The following is a 21720-nucleotide window of genomic DNA, read 5'->3' as shown; positions in this document are numbered from 1 at the left end:
AGTAGGCAAACCCAGCAATTTCCATTCACTGTATTTCATGTCTCAGGTACATGGATCTACAGTTCGGTGTAAGCTACTCTAGGTTTACATTTCTTAAACATTATCTTCTTGCTATCTTCTGTCTTTGAAACACAAGATTTCACAGGCACTCTGAGTTATTGTGCAACTGTTGAAACAGGTTCTTACAAGCATTTGGAAATTTCTGGGATCAATATTACATCTACGTAAATTCAGCTTGGCTTCTAGTTAGCTGATTACAGAACAGCAGCCTTGGTCAGGGTATTTAAAGATCTGACTATCATCAACCCAAACTGCATTGCATCCAACTAGATGTTATTGATGAAGATTCCCTTGACTTTCAAGGCTAATAAAAATCTTGCCTGTTTTATCTCAAAAGTTTAAAATAAATATATACTTTCATTCTATGTATTTTTAGAAGTGCTTATACAGAAGGAATAGCCATTTCTTTCTAAACCACGTACCATATCTTTCTACTTTAACAAATGCGATTTCATGAACACTCATTTAAAACAGGTTTCTGATATTTTTTCCCCTCGCATTGGTGTACTGATCACTGACAATTATCATCACTACTTTTAGTGCTGACTCCAGACACCCTTGAGCCACATAACATTTACTTACTCTCTTCTATACAATCTGACAACTATAGTTTCCTGTAAGGCTGCTATGCAACACCTCTCTCCAGGGATAAAAGGGAAGTTTAAAAGAATTGGAAGACACCATAATATCGAGAATGAAAGTGAAATTAGAGCTGAAAGGAAACAGCTAGAAGTCCAGAGAAGAGTTTGAGAAAAGGAAAATTTATTTCCTAAAACTGAAAAACAACATGGGGAAAAAAAAATTCACCATCTTGCAGTGACCTAACTCTTATCACTTCATCCTCTAGATGGTAGTAAGTATAGCATAGTTAATAAATATCCAAACAGAAGTCACCACTCTATTCTCTTCAATACATATTATTTTCAATTTAAAACTATATCAAGTCACAAAACAGTGTCAGCTTCAAACAAGTTGCATGCAGACAGAGCTCAGTAAATGTATGCTTCCTTGAACAGGTAGGTAGCATCCATGCCAGGAAACAGAAGTCACACCAAAACAAATATAAAGCTGCTTAAATGGGATTTAATCTCTGGAACGCTATCCACTGCTGCACAACTGTACACAGAAAGAAGAAACAAAGGTCGCTGGTGATTAACTCATGCAAATACTATTTTAAAAGCATTCTATTTATCTCCTGCTCTATTTTCATCTCTATGGTAAGTAGGTGTTATTTTCAAAAATGCCTATGGTATGGCTGGGTGCTGCTTTTCTGTTTCTGAAAAATTCCTCAAAGATAAAGATATTTACAATCTTGTCCTGTTTTCCCCACATTTTGAGTCTATTATCTGATCCAAACAAGTGTGAGCAGTTTGCACTTTGAAATGCTCTTAAATGACAGTCTTTAGTCAGCTGTAATTAAGGTTAGACACCTTAACTGGCACCTTTATATTCAAGCTGTGTTGTTTCTGAGATGTTTCCTAAGTTTCTTTTTTGTTTGTTTGTTTTGTTAATACAAATAAAACTTTCAGCCCTTAAAACAGGAAATACCGATCATGAGTAAATATAGAAATGTTAAGCAATTACTGCATTTTGCTCATTATTAAATCTCAAAAACTTTTTTTCTTAAAGATGAAATTACTTACTTCCAAGCTGCCTCGTTTTATTGGATTCAGTACTAGTAGCTTCTTAAGTAGATTTTCACAGTCTGTGGACATATAGAACGGAATACGGTACTTCCCCCTCAGTACTCGCTCCCTCAATTCCTTTAAAATAAAGTTTTAAAAGATGAACCTACAAATGATATTGAAGATTTTAAAGACAATAAAAGTCAAGATTTCACATTGTAACCCTACCTTTAGATTCTGACCATCAAATGGCAATGATCCGCTTACTAGTGTGTACAAAATCACCCCAAGGCTCCACACGTCCACTTCAGGACCATCGTATTTCTTTCCTTGGAAAAGTTCAGGAGCAGCATAAGGCGGGCTTCCACAAAATGTGTCCAGTTTATTACCAACTGTAAATTCATTACTAAAGCCAAAGTCTGCAATCTTAATGTTCATATCTGCATCAAGTAGAAGGTTTTCTGCCTAAGAGGAAAATGAAAAAGGACAAGCTAGGTATATGATCAATACACTACAGTGTATCATTTAATCAATAAATGCAAAAGCGTTTCTGCAAGAAAGATACAGAAAATGAAAGAAAGGAACTAATCCTCCTTAATACATGGCTAAGACTGAAAATTGGCTATATTTACCCAGGAAAATAGAACTGTTCAGCTTAAGACTGAAGCATATAGACATCTCAGAACAGCAGTTTCAGCTTTTGAAAGCCAACTTCTGACACCAAGGAGCATATACTGAATCCCAGATATCTTCCATTTTGGTGGGATAGATGATAATAGGCATTTAAGACTTTAAAAGCAGATCTCTTCTGCTTGCAAGATGAAACACTTCACACCACATGCCCTAACTTAGCATCCCGTGCCAAAAAAATTCTCCCTCCTTTATTGCTAGCGTTTGCTTCAGCAATAACATCACCAAGGTATTTAATACTCTATTACGTTGCATATGAAAAATGCATGTATTATACATCTCATAATATTAATGGCTGTTCAGCAACCACCACGTGCATGGAATGCATCACATATACATCTATGCAATCACTCAAGAACCTGGACAATCAGTGAACCGCATCTTACACTTAACATCAGAAGATAAAAAGAGTGTGGTTAGAGAAATAATAATATGTTACTGGAAAAGAATAAAGTGCATTTCTTAAGATACAAGAATGCAATGTGCACAGCAGAACTGGATAATGTTTATTCATCTAACTGTATCCAGGCTCCTGACGTGTCCAGGCTCCAGATGTACATATCAACAGCACAATTACTTCTCAGTAACTGAGAAGTGCAAGAATCCTTCTCTTTCAACAGGAGGACAGACATTAGCCAAAGTACAGGATTCCCTTAATTGCCAAACATCAGCTTTATAGCAAACACAGAAGTCTCTCATTGGTTACTGTGTTCAGAGTTGAGCCCTCTTTGAAACAGATGGAAAACTGTTCTTTCCTTCTACTCAGAGAAGGGAAAAACAAACAAACAAAACAAAGACAAGAAAACAAATTCCGCAAATATCTTAGTTTAGGATCACCGAAGCAGCAGACAATTTGTTGCTTACTTTGCTAAAAGTAAAAAGAAAAGGAGACAATCAACTACCAGCATATCAAGCCAATAGATGGGAAACATAACAGGTTATATTTTATTCCTGTAAAAGGCTAAATTCCAACCAACTTTCCTGAAAAATATTTTATTTTCCCAATTCATGACCTGTAATCTCAGCTGGTTCCAGCTGATATGCCTGCAGACAGACCCACAAAGCTATTTTCCAGATTTGACAGCCTTCTACATTACTGCACAAAGACTTCATTTTCCTTGTGGTGAAAACATTACTGTCAGTGCAGCTGCTCTGCGATTACAATAGCCCTCCTAGTTCAACAGTACTCTGTTACTCAAATACCCTGCACTTTTAGGTTTCTTTCTTAAACAAAAACATCAAAAACAAGCAACCAAAAAGAACCCTTATTAATATGCCAAATAACAAGACTATGCTCTTGTTGGTTACATGTTCAGAGCAAAAGCGTTAACACTGAAAGGGCACAATAAGCTTTGTCCATCACAGTATGAGCAAAGCTGGGTTCAGTTATAGCACTTTCTCCGCAAGCTGTTCAGGATCACAGAAACAAATTGAAGGGAGACAGGTTAAGTAGCAAGGGGCCTTGCACTCCTCTTCTGCCGGAATAGGCTGGACAAAATTGCAGATTTTCTTATGCTTCTTCCTACTTTAGTCTGAAGTAGCTTACATTTCTTAGAGTTCACCCTTTCTCTAACCAAAAAAAGCTTATCAAATCTCCAGTATGGTGCTAGACCTCAGTCTTGATGGTGCTAATGAAGTAAATTGGTCAGCCACGCCTGTAACTTGGAGAAAAGCAACAGAAGCAGATGTGAATGCAAGGAACTTTAAAGTTGCTTCTTCCTTCTCTCCAGCTCCATGCAAAGAGTTTTAAGTGAGACAGAGATGACACACAATGTTTGGAAAGGAGAGAGGAAGTGAGAGCACATCCTCAAAACCATACGTTTAGTCCTTTTACTCTGGGTAATGTATTTTCCATTGGCTAGGCTGACTAGCTCTTAATCACACCTAGTGCTGAACTTTTCAAATGAGTCTAGCATAACTCCATCCAAGAGAAAGCGGAGAGTGAAAAGCAAACAAAGAAATTATTTTGGAGCCTGCCTGCCTGTTCTGCAACAAGGAAGGAGACAGCAGCAGAGCACTTAGGACAGATGGTAAAAGGGATATCATGTGAATACTGCAGAGCAGTTTTCTATACTCTTGTGAGCTATGCAGAGAAGTGTATGCATGCTGTGCAACTAAGAAATGAATGAAGGATGAAGGCTGTAACGGGCTCTATGAGAAAAAGAAAGATGCAGGATGCTAAATAAATACAGCAAGAGTTAGTTACATAGCTGGGCAGAACAAGCAAGTGCCACATAAGGGTGAGGAGATGGCCGGCTCCTCCCTCCCACCCTCAGTCACAAGTAGTAAGAGAACGCCAATGAAAGGGGCTTCTTCAGCTCAGCCAACACATCTCGAGGTGCAGTCTTCTAGAAAGCCCAAAAGCAGTGGTGGGAGCAAGCTCCAGAGAGCTTGACAAAACATTCGCAGACGCCAAACCCCCATGCAAGAAGAGTAGTTTGTGGTTTTTTGTTTGTTTCTTTTTAATTAATTAATTAAAAAAAAAAAAAACTTTTAATAAGATCCGTCCCTTTCCTTCCATTCTCACTCAAGAGCACTGGCCATTCAATAGTACCTCCAACACCGCATAATAACCGTCCCGGGAAAGGAGGACTCAGCAGAAAGGGATGCATTAGCCAGCACCATATGCACATGCAGGAGAAGACAGCTCAACAAGAGATTTGTAAGAAAGAGGTTGAAAGCATACTGCAGTGTACTGTAAGGAAGTTAGAGAAAATATACTGGGGAAATAAAAACTTAGGAATAACTCAAGCTCAGCTTTTCACAACTATTTAGATATACTAACAAAAAAAAACCCACAACCTATACTAGTGTATACCAGTGTTTTCTTTTTAAACATAGAGACATTAAAGCAAGAGTACAAGCAAACTTTTAAATGGGTGAAGATCTTGTGTCCAAGTCCTATAGTACCTAGGTTTGGCATGAAGACAACTTCAGACTAAAGGCTTAGGTTGCACATGCAGTAGCAGTAATTTTGGTTTACCTTCAATTTATTTTTTGGCCTGAATTAAACAATAAAGTACAAACCAGAAGTTCACATCAATTAAAAGCCTAATATAGTTCTTATTAATCACTAAGAAATGTATGTTCTACATATCTTGCGATATATTTTTTAATTGAAAATATTTTAATTAAGTGGTGTTGACTGCTGTCATTGAAATTCTGCAGCTTCAATGTGTAGATACCTGCTGGCGTACAGATATAATACTTCAGAGAACACGTTTTTCTCCTAGAGCCAAAACTGGGATGAAAGTAACACATGTTCTATTCTTGTATTGCCTGTTTCAGCAGGCAAGCTACATTACATTTGTGCTTTACAAAATCAGGAATAAAACAAACAAGCGATAGAACATTCACATGTTCAGAGTCTATGGCAAGGAGAAGTATATAGGATGAAATTAAGTCTACACTGTCAATCAGTAAAATGAAGAATGAATAACAGCCTACCTTAAGATCACGATGAACTATGCATTTCTGGTGACAGTACTGCACAGCAGATACAATCTGAAACAAGACGATCAGTGAAATATATTAGCTCAACCTCAGCATAAGTTTTCAGGTATCAGCAAGTAATTTTAGCTCCTGATACGATTCAGCAAAACATAATAAAGTTAATACATACAGCTTTCATTTTAGTAAATATTCGTGTAAGTTTCTTTACAGTTCAAATATTAAGACTGGAAAATCCCTAAGAGCAGCTCATTTTGTTATTAAAAAGTTCTATATATACTCCTCAAGTTAACAAGGGAAACATCTATTTTAAACAATGATCACCCCATACCGATAGCTATAAAGGGAAATCAAAATTCTTTTTTTCAAAAAAAAAACAACAGCTGTATATTCCACCTTATATTTTATACTCCAAAATATTAGCAGCATACCTGTGCATTAAATTGTTAGCAGAATAGTTTGTTACACATTTTCATACATATCTTTTGCATATATATATATATATATACACACACATATATATAAATATAAACAAGTATGAAACAGCAAGTTAAAAGCAGATTCTTTACATGTAAACCATACACCTTAATTCTGAAAAATACTAAATTTTGTTTATTTCTTTCTTAAAGCTTTTCACAGAAAGTGTTTTAAACACTAAAAACAGTCCAAGAAAAAGATTAGGATGAGAATGTTTGGAAGTAAGGACCTAAAAACCTGTTATGGAATATCCGTCATACAAAACAATGTGACATAATACAGCAATATACACGCAATAATATCAACGCCTCTAGATAAAATGTTTGTTAAATACTAAAATATTCAGAAAAGAATTAAAGCCTCAAGTGAGTCACAATAAAAAAAAATGTGGCTCCTAGGAACATCCACTAAAAAGAATGTAAAGCAGTCTATCACTATTTTTAGATACTACGTAGGAAGCAGATATTTTTTCTCTTCAGGGATTTTTTCCACTCCAGCTTTAATAAACATTACCACAACAATGAACTTCTTTTTAAGCAAAAGAAGTATGCACACACTCAAGTCTATCTAAAAATACCATAAATAGAAACAAAAGAAAGAGTGAATGTTAATTTCATACCTGCCTGAATTTTGCACGAGCCTCTTTCTCTTTCATTCTTCCATGTGCAACTAAGTAGTCAAACACTTCTCCTAAACATGGGAAGGATAAAACATCAGTTCTAGCGCCCAGGTTTTATTTTTGACTGTCAAGCACAATCAAGCAATGCTTGAAAACAAACCCTCCCCTTTTCCAGAGAGGAGAGAAATGGAAGCAGCCAGGAAAAAAATCCTTTTTACTGCTTGCATTTATTTGCCTTTTTTCAGACATGTATAAATTAAGAAACACAAAAATTGAAACTTTCATACTAAGACTTCCTCAACTTTTCAAATGAATTTATTTCAAAAACACTGCAAAACAGAAAAAAAGTGATCATGAAAAATATTTGTCAGATATAAAACAGGCTAGGAAACAAACCACTTCTTATACACCAGATTCGTTTCACTTATCTCTAGCCATCTCACTTAACAGTGTATGTATTACTTCCTTTTTTCTTCCTCATTGTTCTCTTTCTAACAAAGCTGCTCAAATTCCTTTCAGATCCCCATCTTTGCACTATATGACCAACAGACTTTCCTAAGGTCGCTAGCCTTGTGCTAGACTCCCTCTGCCCATTCAAACAATTCCCATTCAGATGATAAGCAGCTTCCCAAGCATGCACCCACTGTCCATCATGCTCTTCATGATCCTTTTCTCTTGTTCCTTATTTCCATCCCCTGGACCTGCCTCTCCAAGAGCTTCAGCATGCATTTTCAAGGTAAAATGAGGACTAGTGCTTGCCTAAATATAGCAGATAAGTACCAAGTCAAGTTTTCACCCAGAATAGGCACCAAGTTTTCTGCAGTAAACCTCAGATCAGTAACTACCCTTCAGCATGAAACTAACAGGCTACTTTACAGAACATTATGCAAGCAAAAAAGATTTTGCCCTGGGAGGTCTGCTAGGATCGTTGTGAAGGGCAAACTGGAATAGCCCATTAATCATAAAATCCTTAAATTGTTCCTAGGCATGCAACCGGCATGGCTTTCTGTATTTCAGTTTATCCTTAAAGCAGAATTAAGAATCCACTTACCCCCACTGGCATATTCCATTACCAAATACAATGTCTTTTCTGTTTCAATAACTTCAAATAATTTTACTGCAAGAAAAATGAATGAGAGAGAGATTGCAGCAGGGAGCAAATGCACAATGCAAACAAAAAAAAAAGCCTTATTCATGAAGTGAGTATAATTTATTGTCAGTGAGAACACTGCACTGTAAGAAAACTTTATATCCTTTAGGTTAGCATTCTTTTGAGGGGGAAAAAAAGCAAAATTAATTTCAGGGTTGATAATAAAGCATATTAATTTACAATTTCCTCAGAAGTTTATGCACACTATACAAACAAGTTCATGCTGGAATTAGTGCTTAATTTGACAGACTTCTGCAAGATCATACAAGCCTTCCCTGTTCCACTAGTAAACTGCTCCCAGTTAGAAACTTGAGATGCTGACCAACTAAAAGCTGAATAGGTACCAGAACTGTTAGGAGTCTGACAGACTCTCCTCAGATGCCAGCCAGTAACCACTCTTTTAAAACAAACACAACCTCATCACCACCCCCCACGAAAACACAAAAACCAGCAGAAGCTGAGAATGCTGGAAAAGCAACAAACGATTCAAGGGATGAAAGGGGAGTGCCTAGCATGTAGGAACTTGTATGCCTTGTCCATACCTTGTATGCAACAAGCCCTCTGGCCGATTCAGGAGCATTAAGTGTCTCTGGAACAAGACTGTCCAGCCCTCCTCAGCCAGAAGAATTGTCATCACAAAGTAAGGCCCTGAGGCTGTGGGGCAGGTGAAAGAACTAAAGCAGAAAGGGAAAATTACATACTTGGCAATTCTAATTTTCTGGAAATATCAGGCGGTAGGAGTCTTTCCTAGGCTGAAATAGTGGAGTCTTGCTTGTTTCACCTAGGGAACTCGTGATTTCAGTGTAAAGAGCGGAAAATTTGGGCCCTCAGTGGACCAGAGTGCTCAGTGATGCTGTCTTCCTTGACTGAACAATTTATCTCCTCACACCAAAACTCTTATTTCAAGCAGGGGCAATGAGGTAGGTAAGGCAACGAACACTTACTGTCCTATTATCTCAAAAAACTTTAAGGGAAAAAAAAAAAGCATAGCTGTGAAGTATACTCAAAATAAAGCCAAAAGAGTAAAGTATAAACAGCATAAGAATAAAAAAGTTTGCAGAAATGCAGGACTCCTACCAATATTGGGATGATTCAGTATCTTCATTATTCGTACTTCTCGAAACAACTGTTAAGGAAGCAAGACAACATTCTTAAAGTGAGTTTATTAGGGAAAAGTTACTCAAGATAAGCAATTTTATAAGGAACAGCATAAACCATATGTTCCATATGTTAAATAGAAACAGCATAAACCATAGGGATTAACATTAGCATAAAATGTTCTATTTCTATGGGTACATAAATATAATGCACTGAAGTCCAGAAAATGAAATCCACATATTGTAAATTATATAACAACCAGTAATAGCTAGGACCGTAAATTACTACCAAATCTATACCAAAGCCACACTAATTTTTAAGCTTTACACAGACACAGATAAATTTTATAGCCCTGTCTGGAGTAACAATTTTTAGAGTTTCCATTGACCAAAAACAATCGGTGCAAAATCAGTTATTTTGGTTCCTGGCAAGCTCAGTTAACTACTCTGAGTACATACATAAGTGTGGGTGCACGCACAAGGTGTACTACTACTACTACTACAAAGTCTCACACACCAATGTTACAACAGAATTATAGACCAGGAACCCTGACATCCCAGTCCTTACGCTCCAGAGGTGAGGTGACCAAATTTCCTTTCCTCACAAGTGCCCGACCCTACACTGGGTCACAGACAACAATGTCCCCTCTCTTTCCTGCCAAGGCTGGAAGGTTTTTTATTGGAGGTCTGCTTGATGATCCTGAGTCACATAATTAAAAACAACCGGAAAAAATTTATAGCCCTAAATATATACATTTAAGACCAGAAAGAAGATAGAGCATTAAGAGGTTTCTGCTCTTGCATTTTTAGCATTTTTGAGTTTGGTTTTACCAATTAAAGAAGAAGCGAAGCAAGACTAACCGAGTGGCTCAAAGGGAAGACAGACAGAAGCAACCCGAAAGCAACAAGATAGTTCTGCTACCCTGTACTTGAAGCTGTAAACACTGGCAACTCTGCACTGTTTTACTTCAGCGAACTTCAGCATATCCCCAGTGTCCAAGTTATTCACTATGCTGCACACTCTCTAATCCCAGTAGGATGCTGAAATGCAGGGACAAAAGCTCACTGTCTTCAGCATAACATTTAGCTATTTTGCAAACATATTAGCACTACAGTCCTTCTTACACAGAAACTTGGCTCGACAGAGAAGCGTGCTGTGGCTGTTATGCTCGTCTGACGTCTCAGAGGACACCTCTCTGTTTCAAGATTAGTTTCGTTGATTCAGATGCTACCTTTGCAAAAGGGCACAATGATGCAAGCTGGAGACCGAACCCCTCCTGAAAGAGTAGCATTTTAGTTTGTATATTGTAATGCCTACAAAGGCATTCCTCTGGGACAACACGAGCAATATGATGCAGTTCACTCGTGTTCAAAATGTAATGCAATGCACTAGAATGAACCTCGGCAAATATTCTTGTTTGTTCACAAAGCTGGTTAAAAAGCATCACATCAGGCTGCTCTTTAAGCATTTTTGTTTGTTTGTTTTTTTAAGTACTTGAATTTGTTGCACAAAAAATGAAAAGGTTCCTCAGGTAAATAAATTCATCAGAAGCTAAACAACTCTAAACCAATGGACTGCACAACACGACAGCTTAAGAAGAAATACTAAGCAGATATATGCAAAATTGCAATTCCTGCCAGAAGACTGGAAAAAGTATTTCACAACTTAACGGTGCTACGGTTGGTATCAAAGTTATAGCAATGAACACATCTTCATAAGTAGGATTAAAATATTAAATTTCTATAATAATTTCAAATCTAGAAAAAACACCATTAAGAAACACAATTTTCCATGGAATTATTCTATTCAATACTTTCACCAGATTTAAAAGTTTACTAATTGGTTTAAGATTCAAATCAAATTCATAGTGACAACAGCTTTCATTCTACGTATGTAATTTTTTCATCCAGAAAGGAAATGGACATAAAAGTCTGTTTTCCTCAATACAGAACATTACTGACCAGTAGCTTGATGCATACACTCTGTTATATGAAACAATGACTTGCTCAGGTTCTGATTAGAAGACATCACCAAGACCCCAAGTATGGGCCTAGGTTTATTCCATACAAACGCCAACAGATTCACCACCACCACCACCCCCAACTTCTTGCATTAGATCTCCTGTGGAACAGACATTTTTCAGAAAACTAACGTGTATGTTCTCATATCAAAGCTGGTACACAGGCCTGGTAGTCATCAACAACACATAGTATAGTTTCAATCCTTTTAAAAGCAATGAGCTGTTCTAAGGCAAATTCTAAATGAACTGAATGAACTCATAAGGTGAATTTGGGTACTGCCTTCTTGGAGAATGTCTCTGAGGCGGGTTTTGGCAGGGAGGGCAGTTCTGGGTGGGTTTGTTGTTGTTGTTTTTGTGACTCAAAAGCATTTCCCCTGCTGGTTGAGATGTGTGTGCATACTTAGAGCAATAACTAGATGAGATTGAAACAGCAGAAATTATCTTGGATGATACTCATTCACACAAATTAGGCCAAGCACAAGCTGAATAGAAACTGGATATTTTATTTTACAGTTGAGATAACGTCTGCTACCCTACAAATGTATGAAAGCAGGTAAAGTGAGAAATCAGCAGAGTAAGAATTGAAAAAGGGTAATCTAGTGACCATGAGATTTCCATGTCCCATGGGAAATGATGGTGTCTCAGTTACTGACATTTTCTTAGGCTCAGGAAATTCTGTCCTGCTTTTGTATACAGCCCACTGCAGCTACACAGACATTTTCCCAATATGGTACTTGCATACTAATCCTCTTGGTGCACATGCAACTAACTTCCCTTTTGTTAAACTATTTATTTTCAAATATTTTCATGACTTTTCCCTATAATCATATTCCCCATTGCACCACGCTGACCTGGCCAAAACTAGGGCCTGCCTGCACACAACAGAAAAGGACAAGTTTTCAAACTTGTGGGTAACAGTTTCTGATGTTCTTCTGCCTCACTTTGCTGCTGATATTGATAAAGCTACCTCAAAAACACTTTTTTTTATGGCTGAAAAAAAAAACTGGGAAAGGTTGACCTGCTGTTGAAACAAAACCACTGCTTATCTCTCTGACCAACAACTTGACATCATCTTCTGTGCATGGCTCTAGCTACCTGCATCCATTCATTCTTTCTGGTCACAGTTATACTGTGAAAAACTTAGTTAAGAAAATAATATAACTAGTTAGAAAAAAAAAATAATATGAGTCAAATTGGCAGCTACTGAGTAGTCAAAAGGAAAAGAAATCTTGTGAACTAGGACAGTTTCACTAGAATGTAAGTCATTTGTAGTATTACAGGCAGAGTCCTATAGAGTGAAGCTAGAAATGCTTTACATTTCTTTATGAGAATTGATAGGAAACATGAGTTACATCACTGATAAAATTGAAAACATATATTATTTGAAATACGCAATTCTAATCTTGGAACCTATCTGCAGGTATCTAATAACTAAATTCCTTGTTCTGAGAAAAGATGAAAAACACCTTGGTGGTTGTACTTCTCATAAGACTCCCCACCTAAACGACTGTCCACTACTGAAACCACAGAACCTAAGATTGCCTTCTACATGGGAAGATCTGCATTTCTCTTCAGAGCTTGTGTTTTGCAGTTGTTAACACTGGCTTCTTGACAAATGTCCAGCAGTTGTTTACCTGGTGCAGTTCTTGCTGAAGAAATTGACATTTTCAGACCTTCATCTGAAGTAACTGAGGTATAGGCATCTTGTAAATTCAGCACAGGTAATGCATGTATTCTGCAATACTGACAGATAACTAAGCCACACGGCTTTGTTAAAGCTGCTTGGCCTGCCAGATACCTTCCAACCAGGACAAACAACTGAAATAAGGGAAGAGTACTACACAAAGGACAACAAACAGCCACGCTACAGCTTGCGTAGCTCCTGGCCCATACGACCCAAGTGGACGTGGGAAGGTGTCTCAAGAAGTTGGAAGAGTAGGAAACCTTATTTGAATACAGATATTCAAAAAAGCAGAGGGGATTGTGATGGAAATCATGCAAAAAAACACAAACAACCCTGTTCTCTACATTCCTGGTGTATATTCAGGATTCGATGTGGTCCAGTATAAATGAACATTTATACAAACTAAGGAAATGCCAACACGTACTCCTCCACCCTCCAGCTTTCTCTCCCAAGAAGTAAACAACCTAGAAAACCTTTGAACAACAGATAACACTTGAATAAGACTGTAAACAGTCTACAGGTATTAGGGTAAATTAATTTATATTGCAACTCTTATCCCAAATTAATGCTCCATGGAGTATAATCTTGTATTTTTCTCACCTTCCCCTTGCAGAAGTATGTTGGTCATTAGCATTACTTACGTCAATAATGATGTATTTACAAACAGATACATCTTTGAACAACAGCCACCACACCCCTCAGTTAATACCTAGCATTCTTGTATATGCAAAGGAAGAGATGTATTAAAAAAACAGACCACAATTATTTTCTACAAAGCTACATTTGTTAATTTTACAGAAATTTGGACAAAATAATGGAATTGGCTCTCCTTTCACTTATAAACTGAGTTACAGGATTATATAATGATCTATTTTACTGTTAAAAAAAAAAAAAGAAAAAAGCTGTTTCAGAATTCAAGCATAACCAGATTTTCTTGAGCACCAGCATACTGCTGTCTCAAAAGGTGAGAGTGCTTTCTGACTTCCCTTTCCCCTGCTTGCCACGCATGTATAAGACTGCTCTTCAGTCTTAGAGTGTTACCATTAAAAAAGCTCTCAAACAAGTGTCTCCTTGTTGCAAACGAGTTATAGCCTCAATGGCTTTACTTATAGAAGAGGACAGCCAACATCAAACTCAATTTGTAGTACCGGTACCTGTGGAAAAGGCAGAAGGCCTGAAAATTTGACTCCTGCTTTTGCAGTTTCATTTTTCAGGGCACAGGCTGCAGAAAATACAAAAGATCTTCTGTCATGCTATTGCTACCACATCTGCTTGCTGTAAGGTTGACATCTACATTTAAGATTTATTACCGTAAGTCACTAAAAAAACACTAAAAATCTTAATTGAGTCAATCTAGTCCCTAATTAACTACTGAGAAGGGATGTTGCAAACGCAAAAAAAAACCAACCAACACAACGCAGAGCTTTGAATAGGTAAAACATTGAAATTGTTCCACTGCTACCACTTTTGTTCTAGTTTTAATAATAACACAACCTAAGTTCTAGGCCTAAGATATGCTTGGTGAGTAAAAAAAAGCCCCGCCGACCACCCTGAAAAGGGAAAACCTGGAAATGTCACTCAGTAATCAAACCTATTAGGAAAAAGAGCATCTTCTGTTTCATCAGTGCTTTTGCATAAGAGCAGCACAATGCTATTTCAGAAACATCATCAGTGAAGTAAATACAAGAAGACACCTTTATGTAGTAGACATGCAGAAAGTAGAAGAGTTATTTCTTATATTTGGGAAAAAATTACCATCGTGACAGTGGAAAAAGCTCTGTCAGTACAATACACTACTATCAGGACAAAAGTCTACCAAAAAAAAGAACAGTTCTGTCTCTTAACCAGGTGCTCATGGAGTAAGATGGGAACCACACAACTAGAAAACAAAATAAAAGACAGTGCCCGTAATTCAACATTGTTTATCTATTTAATGAGGGAGAGGTCCTGAAGATGGAACTATATTATAGTTTAAGACAAATTTTCACATTGTATGTCCAGTGATGCCAAATGAAAGATTCACAGCTTTCTTCTGTCATCTGCTAACACCTGATGTTTTAAGTTCAAGTAGCTACTATGCCTGCAAAGTAGCCTGTCTATACTATATAGCATAAATAACATCAGAAAGTGGCTAAGGACAACGTAAACTTTCTCTGCTTTCATATCCATGACTAACTACAGACCCAGCTTGTACGACACTTGCAGCAACTGAGGTTGTATGCTCAAATATTCCTGTTTATAACAGAACAGGACATGTGAAACTGATGCTTCAACTCCTTTTATCCAACTAGGTCAATAGCAACTATTAAAGCGAAACCTACTTGCCCTCTGTATCCCTTATACTGCAGTGAATGGAAATAGAAAGGCACAGGGGTCATTCACAAAACCACACACCACCACGTATTTGTCATGTCTGATTAATAATGCATGTCAGCAAGTTATTGAAGGCCTACCAGTTTTGCTGACCTGCATACAGTTCATCAGCTTGTAGGTTCTAGAGATGGTAGTCTCAACCGCTACCTTAGGTGAGTAAAAACTCAGGAGTGGTACTTCTGTACCCTGCTTAGTAACTTACTTCAGCATTCCTCTATAAATACCCATTAGAAAAGTGCCTGTTCCTATTAAAACTACAGTACTCATCACCATTCCCCATTTCTAACATATCTTGAAGAAAAACTGACTGCTTAAAGTACTTATGCACAGTACAACCCCAATGATAAAATTCTGAAAATTCCCATTACACTGACACTATATAATGCACAAAGAAACAAGCTTTTATATTTTTATTTTTGTCCTGAACCTTATATAAGGACTGTGAAACTTGGAGACTTCATAGAACAGAACTTATACTTTTCATATATACACACAGATGACATGTCAAAACAGTAGCAGAATTAGTAATTCAAAGCATGCTGATGAACCACCCAACCCTAAAAGGCAACTCAATTAAAATACACTGGGAAAGTATGTCTTTCACCCTCTTACTGCTGGACAATGAGACAAGCTCATCTAACTCTCCCAGCATAAATTCCAGGCTATGTAGGAAACAAGCTACACAAGCAGCACAGGATTTCCCCAATATGCTCTGTCAAGTACAGCCTCAGCGGGTCCCTCTCCACCAGCTCGTTAGTAGCAAAGAGATTTGCTTAATACAGGACAGGACTCAAGGACAGCAAAGCTTTTGCATGGACCCTGAACAACAGGTTGAATTAAAAAAAAAATCCTCAAGAACCCACATGCAAACAAAAATACCACGGAAGAGAAATTAAAGTAAACAAATTAAAGAGCTAAAAGAAATTAAAGTAAAAGGAAGATAAAACAAAGCTGTTCATAACTCCCCATAACCAAAACTACACAATAAAATAAATGTAACAGCAGCCAGAGATAAGAGAGAAGCTCAGGCTTACTGTTCTTTTATTCTACAGCTACAAACAGGAGTCAAGTATTTAAAAAAAGAAAAAGGTATATTTTTGTTTGTAAACAAGTAACCTCCAGCAGGACAATACAAGGTTTCCGTGCTTCAGCCAACAACCAAACATATGCATGGTTAAATCATACAAACAAACAAACAAAATTACAATCCAGGTTTTTGGTAAAACACTTATCACAGCATCACAACGGCTATAAAGGGATTCTGAATTTCAATCTACAGGTACTGACAGTGCAACAAACCCAATCAGAATGCTCTGATTACCTTCAGCCATTTCTTCAATTCTATACACAGAAAGTAATTGTCTAAGGTCCCTTAAGTTAACAAATATTTTATTAAAGTTGAAAGAACAAAGACAAAGGTAAAAAAAACATTAAAGCTGCAGAAATTGGCACTCTTACAGCTCCACAAAAAGCAATTACTACATTAAAGAAAAATCCAAGAAAAACACTGTCCTTTATAGCATTTCATTTTGATTTAGTATGTAGACAAGTTATTTGTGTATATAATTAGACATGAACTTTATTGTCAGCAAAAACTAAAGCTGGAGGAAGAAGGAAGAGCAAAGAAGCAGTGCTTAGTTAAGAACCATATAGAGTAACTGCCAGCAAACAAATCACACACGCACATTATAGCGAAGACAGTAGGATACCACTGTCCCCCAAGGTCACAGATACACAGAGATGTTTGTTTAGCAAGATAAAGGGACCAAATATTTTTGCAAAGGAAATAAAAGATCACAGTTCAACCGTTTACAGAGTTTCAAACATTATGGTTTGCTTACCTTTTGCAGACTAGTAGGGTTTAGCTGGGTTTTATCTATTATTTTCACAGCAACCTTGAGGAAAAAAACAAAACAGCAATCATGGATTACTAATCTCAGAAAGAATATCTGAACAACAATCTATGAGCAAAGCCATATATGTGCCTAAGACACATATGTCTTAAGTGCCTGTAAGACACATGTAAGTGTATGTCTGCTTTTACGCATTTCAGCAAGCAAAATTTCTCACCTATCAGGATCTACCAGCAGGAGTTCAGGACTTTGCCACTGGATGGTATCACAAAGGAATCATTTTACACTTCTGTCAGTGTTTGGACAGAACAATGTTACCTTGTCCACTGGAAAACCACCCCCCTTCCCAAGCACCAGGAGGTACTCTATCAATTTCTCTAAGTTTGGCTTTGGAAATAGAGATATGAAATGGACCTCCTCCCAGACCTAAAATACCCTCTCTGATTGGCAACCTTTTTCTCATCTCTTCTCCAAGAATTTACATTTTCAAAAGAGGAGCATGGTTAGGAGAAAAAGTTTAGGCATATCGGATAATTTTTCATACAGCCTGCAACAGCCTTTCTGCGTCTTCCTTTGTGATGACAGAAATTGGGCTTTTCATATTCAGAAGAGAAAGGTAAAACAAGCGCAGAGATACTTGTTATAAAGATAACCAAAGAGAATATAAAATATTATGTCAGCCTTTTTATTATCTTAGTATTTGCAAAGGCTTACCTCTCTTCCAGTAAGAACATGCCTTGCCAGTTTCACTTTGGCAAAATTTCCTTTTCCTATTGTTTTCAGTAAGCGATAGTTTCCAATGTGAGGATGCTCTTCATTGGTAGATGTAATTGAGTTTCTACATCGGGGGATGTTCTGTCTGCTACTTGACTTGATAGGCTGGACATGTGGTTCAGTGTATCCATCCACAGAGGTATGCTGTAAGGCAAATAAAATATTTAGTAATTAACTTACTTGGATTTTAGACTGTTGCAGCTGAATAGACTAAAATCAAAGGAAGCGTGGAGAGGAGTAATTTATTTACTTTTCACAAGTATAAGTGATGATTTTAGATTGTAGTCTAAGCGGAGCATGCTGCCTTTACACGGAGTTTGATGCATGTCTCAAGAAAAAGGTCTGCAGAAAGATTTTACTAGCTCCAGAAGTAAGACTGCAGACATCTACGCGCTAATCATTAAGCCATTACAGATTTTTTTTCTAATATGAAACTATGCCAAACTACACACTACTGTTGCAGATATATTTGTACAATCATAACCAAATTTAATCTTTTATAAATACATAATACCAAAAACATTGTATTTTGGCATGCCTGGAAACAAGATTTCACTCATTTTTTTCCCCAACTTCCTTCATCTCAAGTAACAGTATGAGAAAATATGCATTTTTCAAGCAAGCTTTGCTCCCAAAACCTGTTTGCATCTTTCTGTAAGCCGTAGGATTTCTTAGTCAAGTCATTAACAGTACGTATTTAGTTAAAAAGTCACAAATTATCAAAACAAGCCTCCATAAAGCTCATAAATATACTTTAAACCTCAGAAGTCTGAAGAACTAAAAGGATGTTATTTTTAAAACAAGATTTGATACAATACAGCACCCAACGCTAAATGTTAGTAACCTAAGTTTGCACTGCTTCTGTACTCCTCAACTTCCAAGTACATAGGGCAAGATACAGGCGAGTCTTGGAAACCTTCCGAGTAGATAGCAAAAGAACAGAAGGTGTCAAAGTGGGGTTAAAGGTTTCTGTATTTCAGGTGCATTACAGTATCGGCAGCAAACGGGTACAAACTTTTTAACACATGAAATTTAGCCTCCAATCTTTTAAGATACAGATTTTAAGGATGGCAAGTACTGCAGGTAGAAACAGCGTCTTCCCAGAATAACGTGTAGATTTGTAACAGAAAGGCATGCTTCCTTCCCCCAAGACTCAAGTTTTCAGTAAGCATAAAGCACAGCACAACTCCAGATACATTAGTATTTTCTCTTTATTCCCTGCTTCGATCAAGAAGGGGTGTCTCAGTTCCTCTGAGCGGAGCACTGAGCCAGACACAGCCCAAAGGTTCCCAGACCTTTCCCCTTCAGCTGAGCACAGGGCCAGCAGGCAGCACTTAGGTTTACTGTTTCTCCCCACCAGCCGATCCTCATGCAAGTCAGTATTTCCTCGTACAAGACAGAATTTGAAGCAGTGCTTCCAACCTTAGCATGCCGTTACCGCAGACCGATGGCAGCCCCCTCCTGTAAACACCCCGGCTTCCACGCAGCCCCGTTGAGCTGCGAGGAGTTATTTCGGTGTGCAGGCACCACGAGGACTGGGAAAACCAGCAAACAGCTGCAACGAAACCGGCACGAACAAGGAGCACAGCACAGCCCAAACGTTCCTCCCAAAGGCAGCACAGCTCTGCTTACATCACCTCCATCAGCAGTAATTATTCACCATGGCCAGGACAGCGCTCCTAAATATAGTTTTCTGGTTCTCTTTTCATTATCCGAGCGTCTCTGCAAAACACTGCTTTTCCCCCACTGCTTAATATAGAGCTAAAGCATTTTCCAAGTTGTTACAGAACCAAGGAAGTCAGGCGTGTTTAGGCTCTGTGTATCAGATGAACACATTCAGCCATGAAGCACCACGCTGCCGGTAGTATTTATCCCTTAGAAGCGCGTAATTAAAATACTTTCTGTGGACTCAGAGGATCAGAAGGACAGCTCCAGGCTAAGAGGCTTTGAAACATTCCTTCAAGGTAGGACACCAGTCCTACACGTGATAAAAACAGAGCCCAAATGAAAATCTTGCCTAAGAAAACACCCTGCAAGGTAATTTATATTTTATTAATAATATTTGTACGACGCTGACCATGAATATTAGAGCTGTACCTAGAAGCCCATCCAGAGCTCCTGTACTACGTTAGACAAGCAAGTTTTAAGAAGTCTCTGAGCCTATTTCTGCACACAATTAGACCTCCCCAACATGAAATATAATGCCTACCAAAAGCATTTACCCTTAGTATCAATTGCCAGTTTCGCAGGGTTAGCCTACTTCCACTAGGCACTGGAAAGGATCTTTTAGCTGAGCAGTTGGACAGGCGAGGAAAACCAACGCCAATGGCCAAGAAAAAGACAGCTTCCCCACAGAGATCATTTCAATGCAGACTTAACATCGAAATCAGTTATTTAATCATAATGACAACACAACAGAACCTGTCTGAAGAAGAAAAAAACTACCCCAGGTTCATGGCCATGACGACTCTGGATGTTGGGCTTTTCGTGGCAGAAAAAGTATACCCCTCCTTACAGTCTGAGTATTCCCTCTTACACAGGGCCTTCTCCACAGCTAGGCAGAAAGCAGAAGGCAGAAAACAAGCATAAAACAGGTCAACTGTCTTAGTTTGAGAGTCACATAGCTATAATCTCTGAATTTGAAGAGCACTGAATCAATTTCAATTTTTTTTTTTTAAGTTCTGAAAGGAGCCTCTCTTTTGCACATAGCTTGCTAGTGAAGGAAAACAGAAAGGAATTTAAACATCAAACTCAACAGCTTCTATAGATCAGCATTAAATGAGATGAAAACATGACAAGGTTGAGATATTGCAAAAATCAACTTAGGTCACATAACAGTATCTCAGAGATTACTCCCAGCTGATGCAAAAGCTGAATTCCAGGGCAGCGTGCAACATCCACGCAACATCCACGCTGTCCAGAAAGGGAGAGAGTATGTCGTTTTAAGCCCTTGCTGGTCCATTACACATTCATTCATTATGCATCAGCTGCTATGAGGCTATTTTAAAATGCTATTTCAGAAGAACAACCGCTAAATTCTGAGAATTTTAGGATGGTGGAAACAAACAGGCTGTAAAAAAAAAAATCCACCACACCACCACTCCCCTTTAAGATCCCTGCCACCTAATAACAGTTCTAGCTAATAATCTGCACTTCCTGCACAGGGCTTTAATTAGGGATTCTCACATTTCTGGAGATATCTTGTAATTTGTCTTGACGTGTATCATGTACTAGTAATGCACTGTTTCCCAGTATGTCACAAACAAGGCTCCCTGTATATTCTGTTTATGTCAGTGTTCAGTAAAATGTCTAAAAATCAACACAAAATTAGATGTTTCATAAAACAATTTTAAACAAAAAGGTGTGGCAATACTAAATGTCGAGAGCTGAAACAGTACATTAAAGCAGCCATTTAGGTATTTGGCATTAGTCAAATATTTAAAAACAACCTTTTCAGAAATATAAACAGAAAGTAGTAATTCTGGCATTCAATTTTAGATCATTATTACTGAAGAGAGCTGATTAACTCTTACTACTGCTAGCTAGGTTTGTTTCTGACAAGTTACATTAGGATTACTGCAGCAAGCCAATCTTACTCAAACTGCACGAGTCGCACCCCTTGCTCCCCACGCCCCGCTGCCAAGAACCAAAGCTGTCGTTCCCCTTCTCTACCCAACGCAGCTTTGCAAAGGCGAGACAGTGCCATGCTCAGCAACACCACCCCTGAGACAGCACTGAAGAGCTAACACCATGAAGTGGCTGCCAAGCGGGTGCTCCTCTGCTTTACTCACTCAGCATCTTTTAGCCACTTCGCTAGCCGCTGGGGTGGTATTCTCACTAATTACAC

At 37.9% G+C, this 21720-nt stretch overlaps 1 protein-coding gene across 10 annotated transcripts in view; it reads right to left on the bottom strand.

The window, feature by feature from the left end:
• The window catches only part of MARK1 (microtubule affinity regulating kinase 1), a 58306-nt gene that overhangs the window by 18001 nt on the left and 18585 nt on the right, over positions 1-21720 (bottom strand). For all 10 annotated transcript variants that reach the window (XM_080584307.1, XM_080584306.1, XM_080584301.1 and 7 more), the window contains exons 2-9: positions 17814-18017; positions 17088-17141; positions 9149-9197; positions 7973-8038; positions 6922-6992; positions 5823-5879; positions 1914-2150; positions 1704-1823 (exon numbers count right to left, since the gene is read on the bottom strand). In XM_080584307.1, the coding sequence (XP_080440433.1) occupies positions 1704-1823; positions 1914-2150; positions 5823-5879; positions 6922-6992; positions 7973-8038; positions 9149-9197; positions 17088-17141; positions 17814-18017 (858 nt within the window). The remainder of the gene's footprint in view (positions 1-1703; positions 1824-1913; positions 2151-5822; positions 5880-6921; positions 6993-7972; positions 8039-9148; positions 9198-17087; positions 17142-17813; positions 18018-21720) is intronic.

This window comes from Anser brachyrhynchus, assembly GCF_964034855.1.
Source record: "Anser brachyrhynchus genome assembly, chromosome: 3".
Lineage (NCBI taxonomy): Eukaryota > Metazoa > Chordata > Aves > Anseriformes > Anatidae > Anser > Anser brachyrhynchus.
Note: the sequence above shows the minus strand (reverse complement) of the source record. Positions and strands in the feature narration are given on the sequence as shown.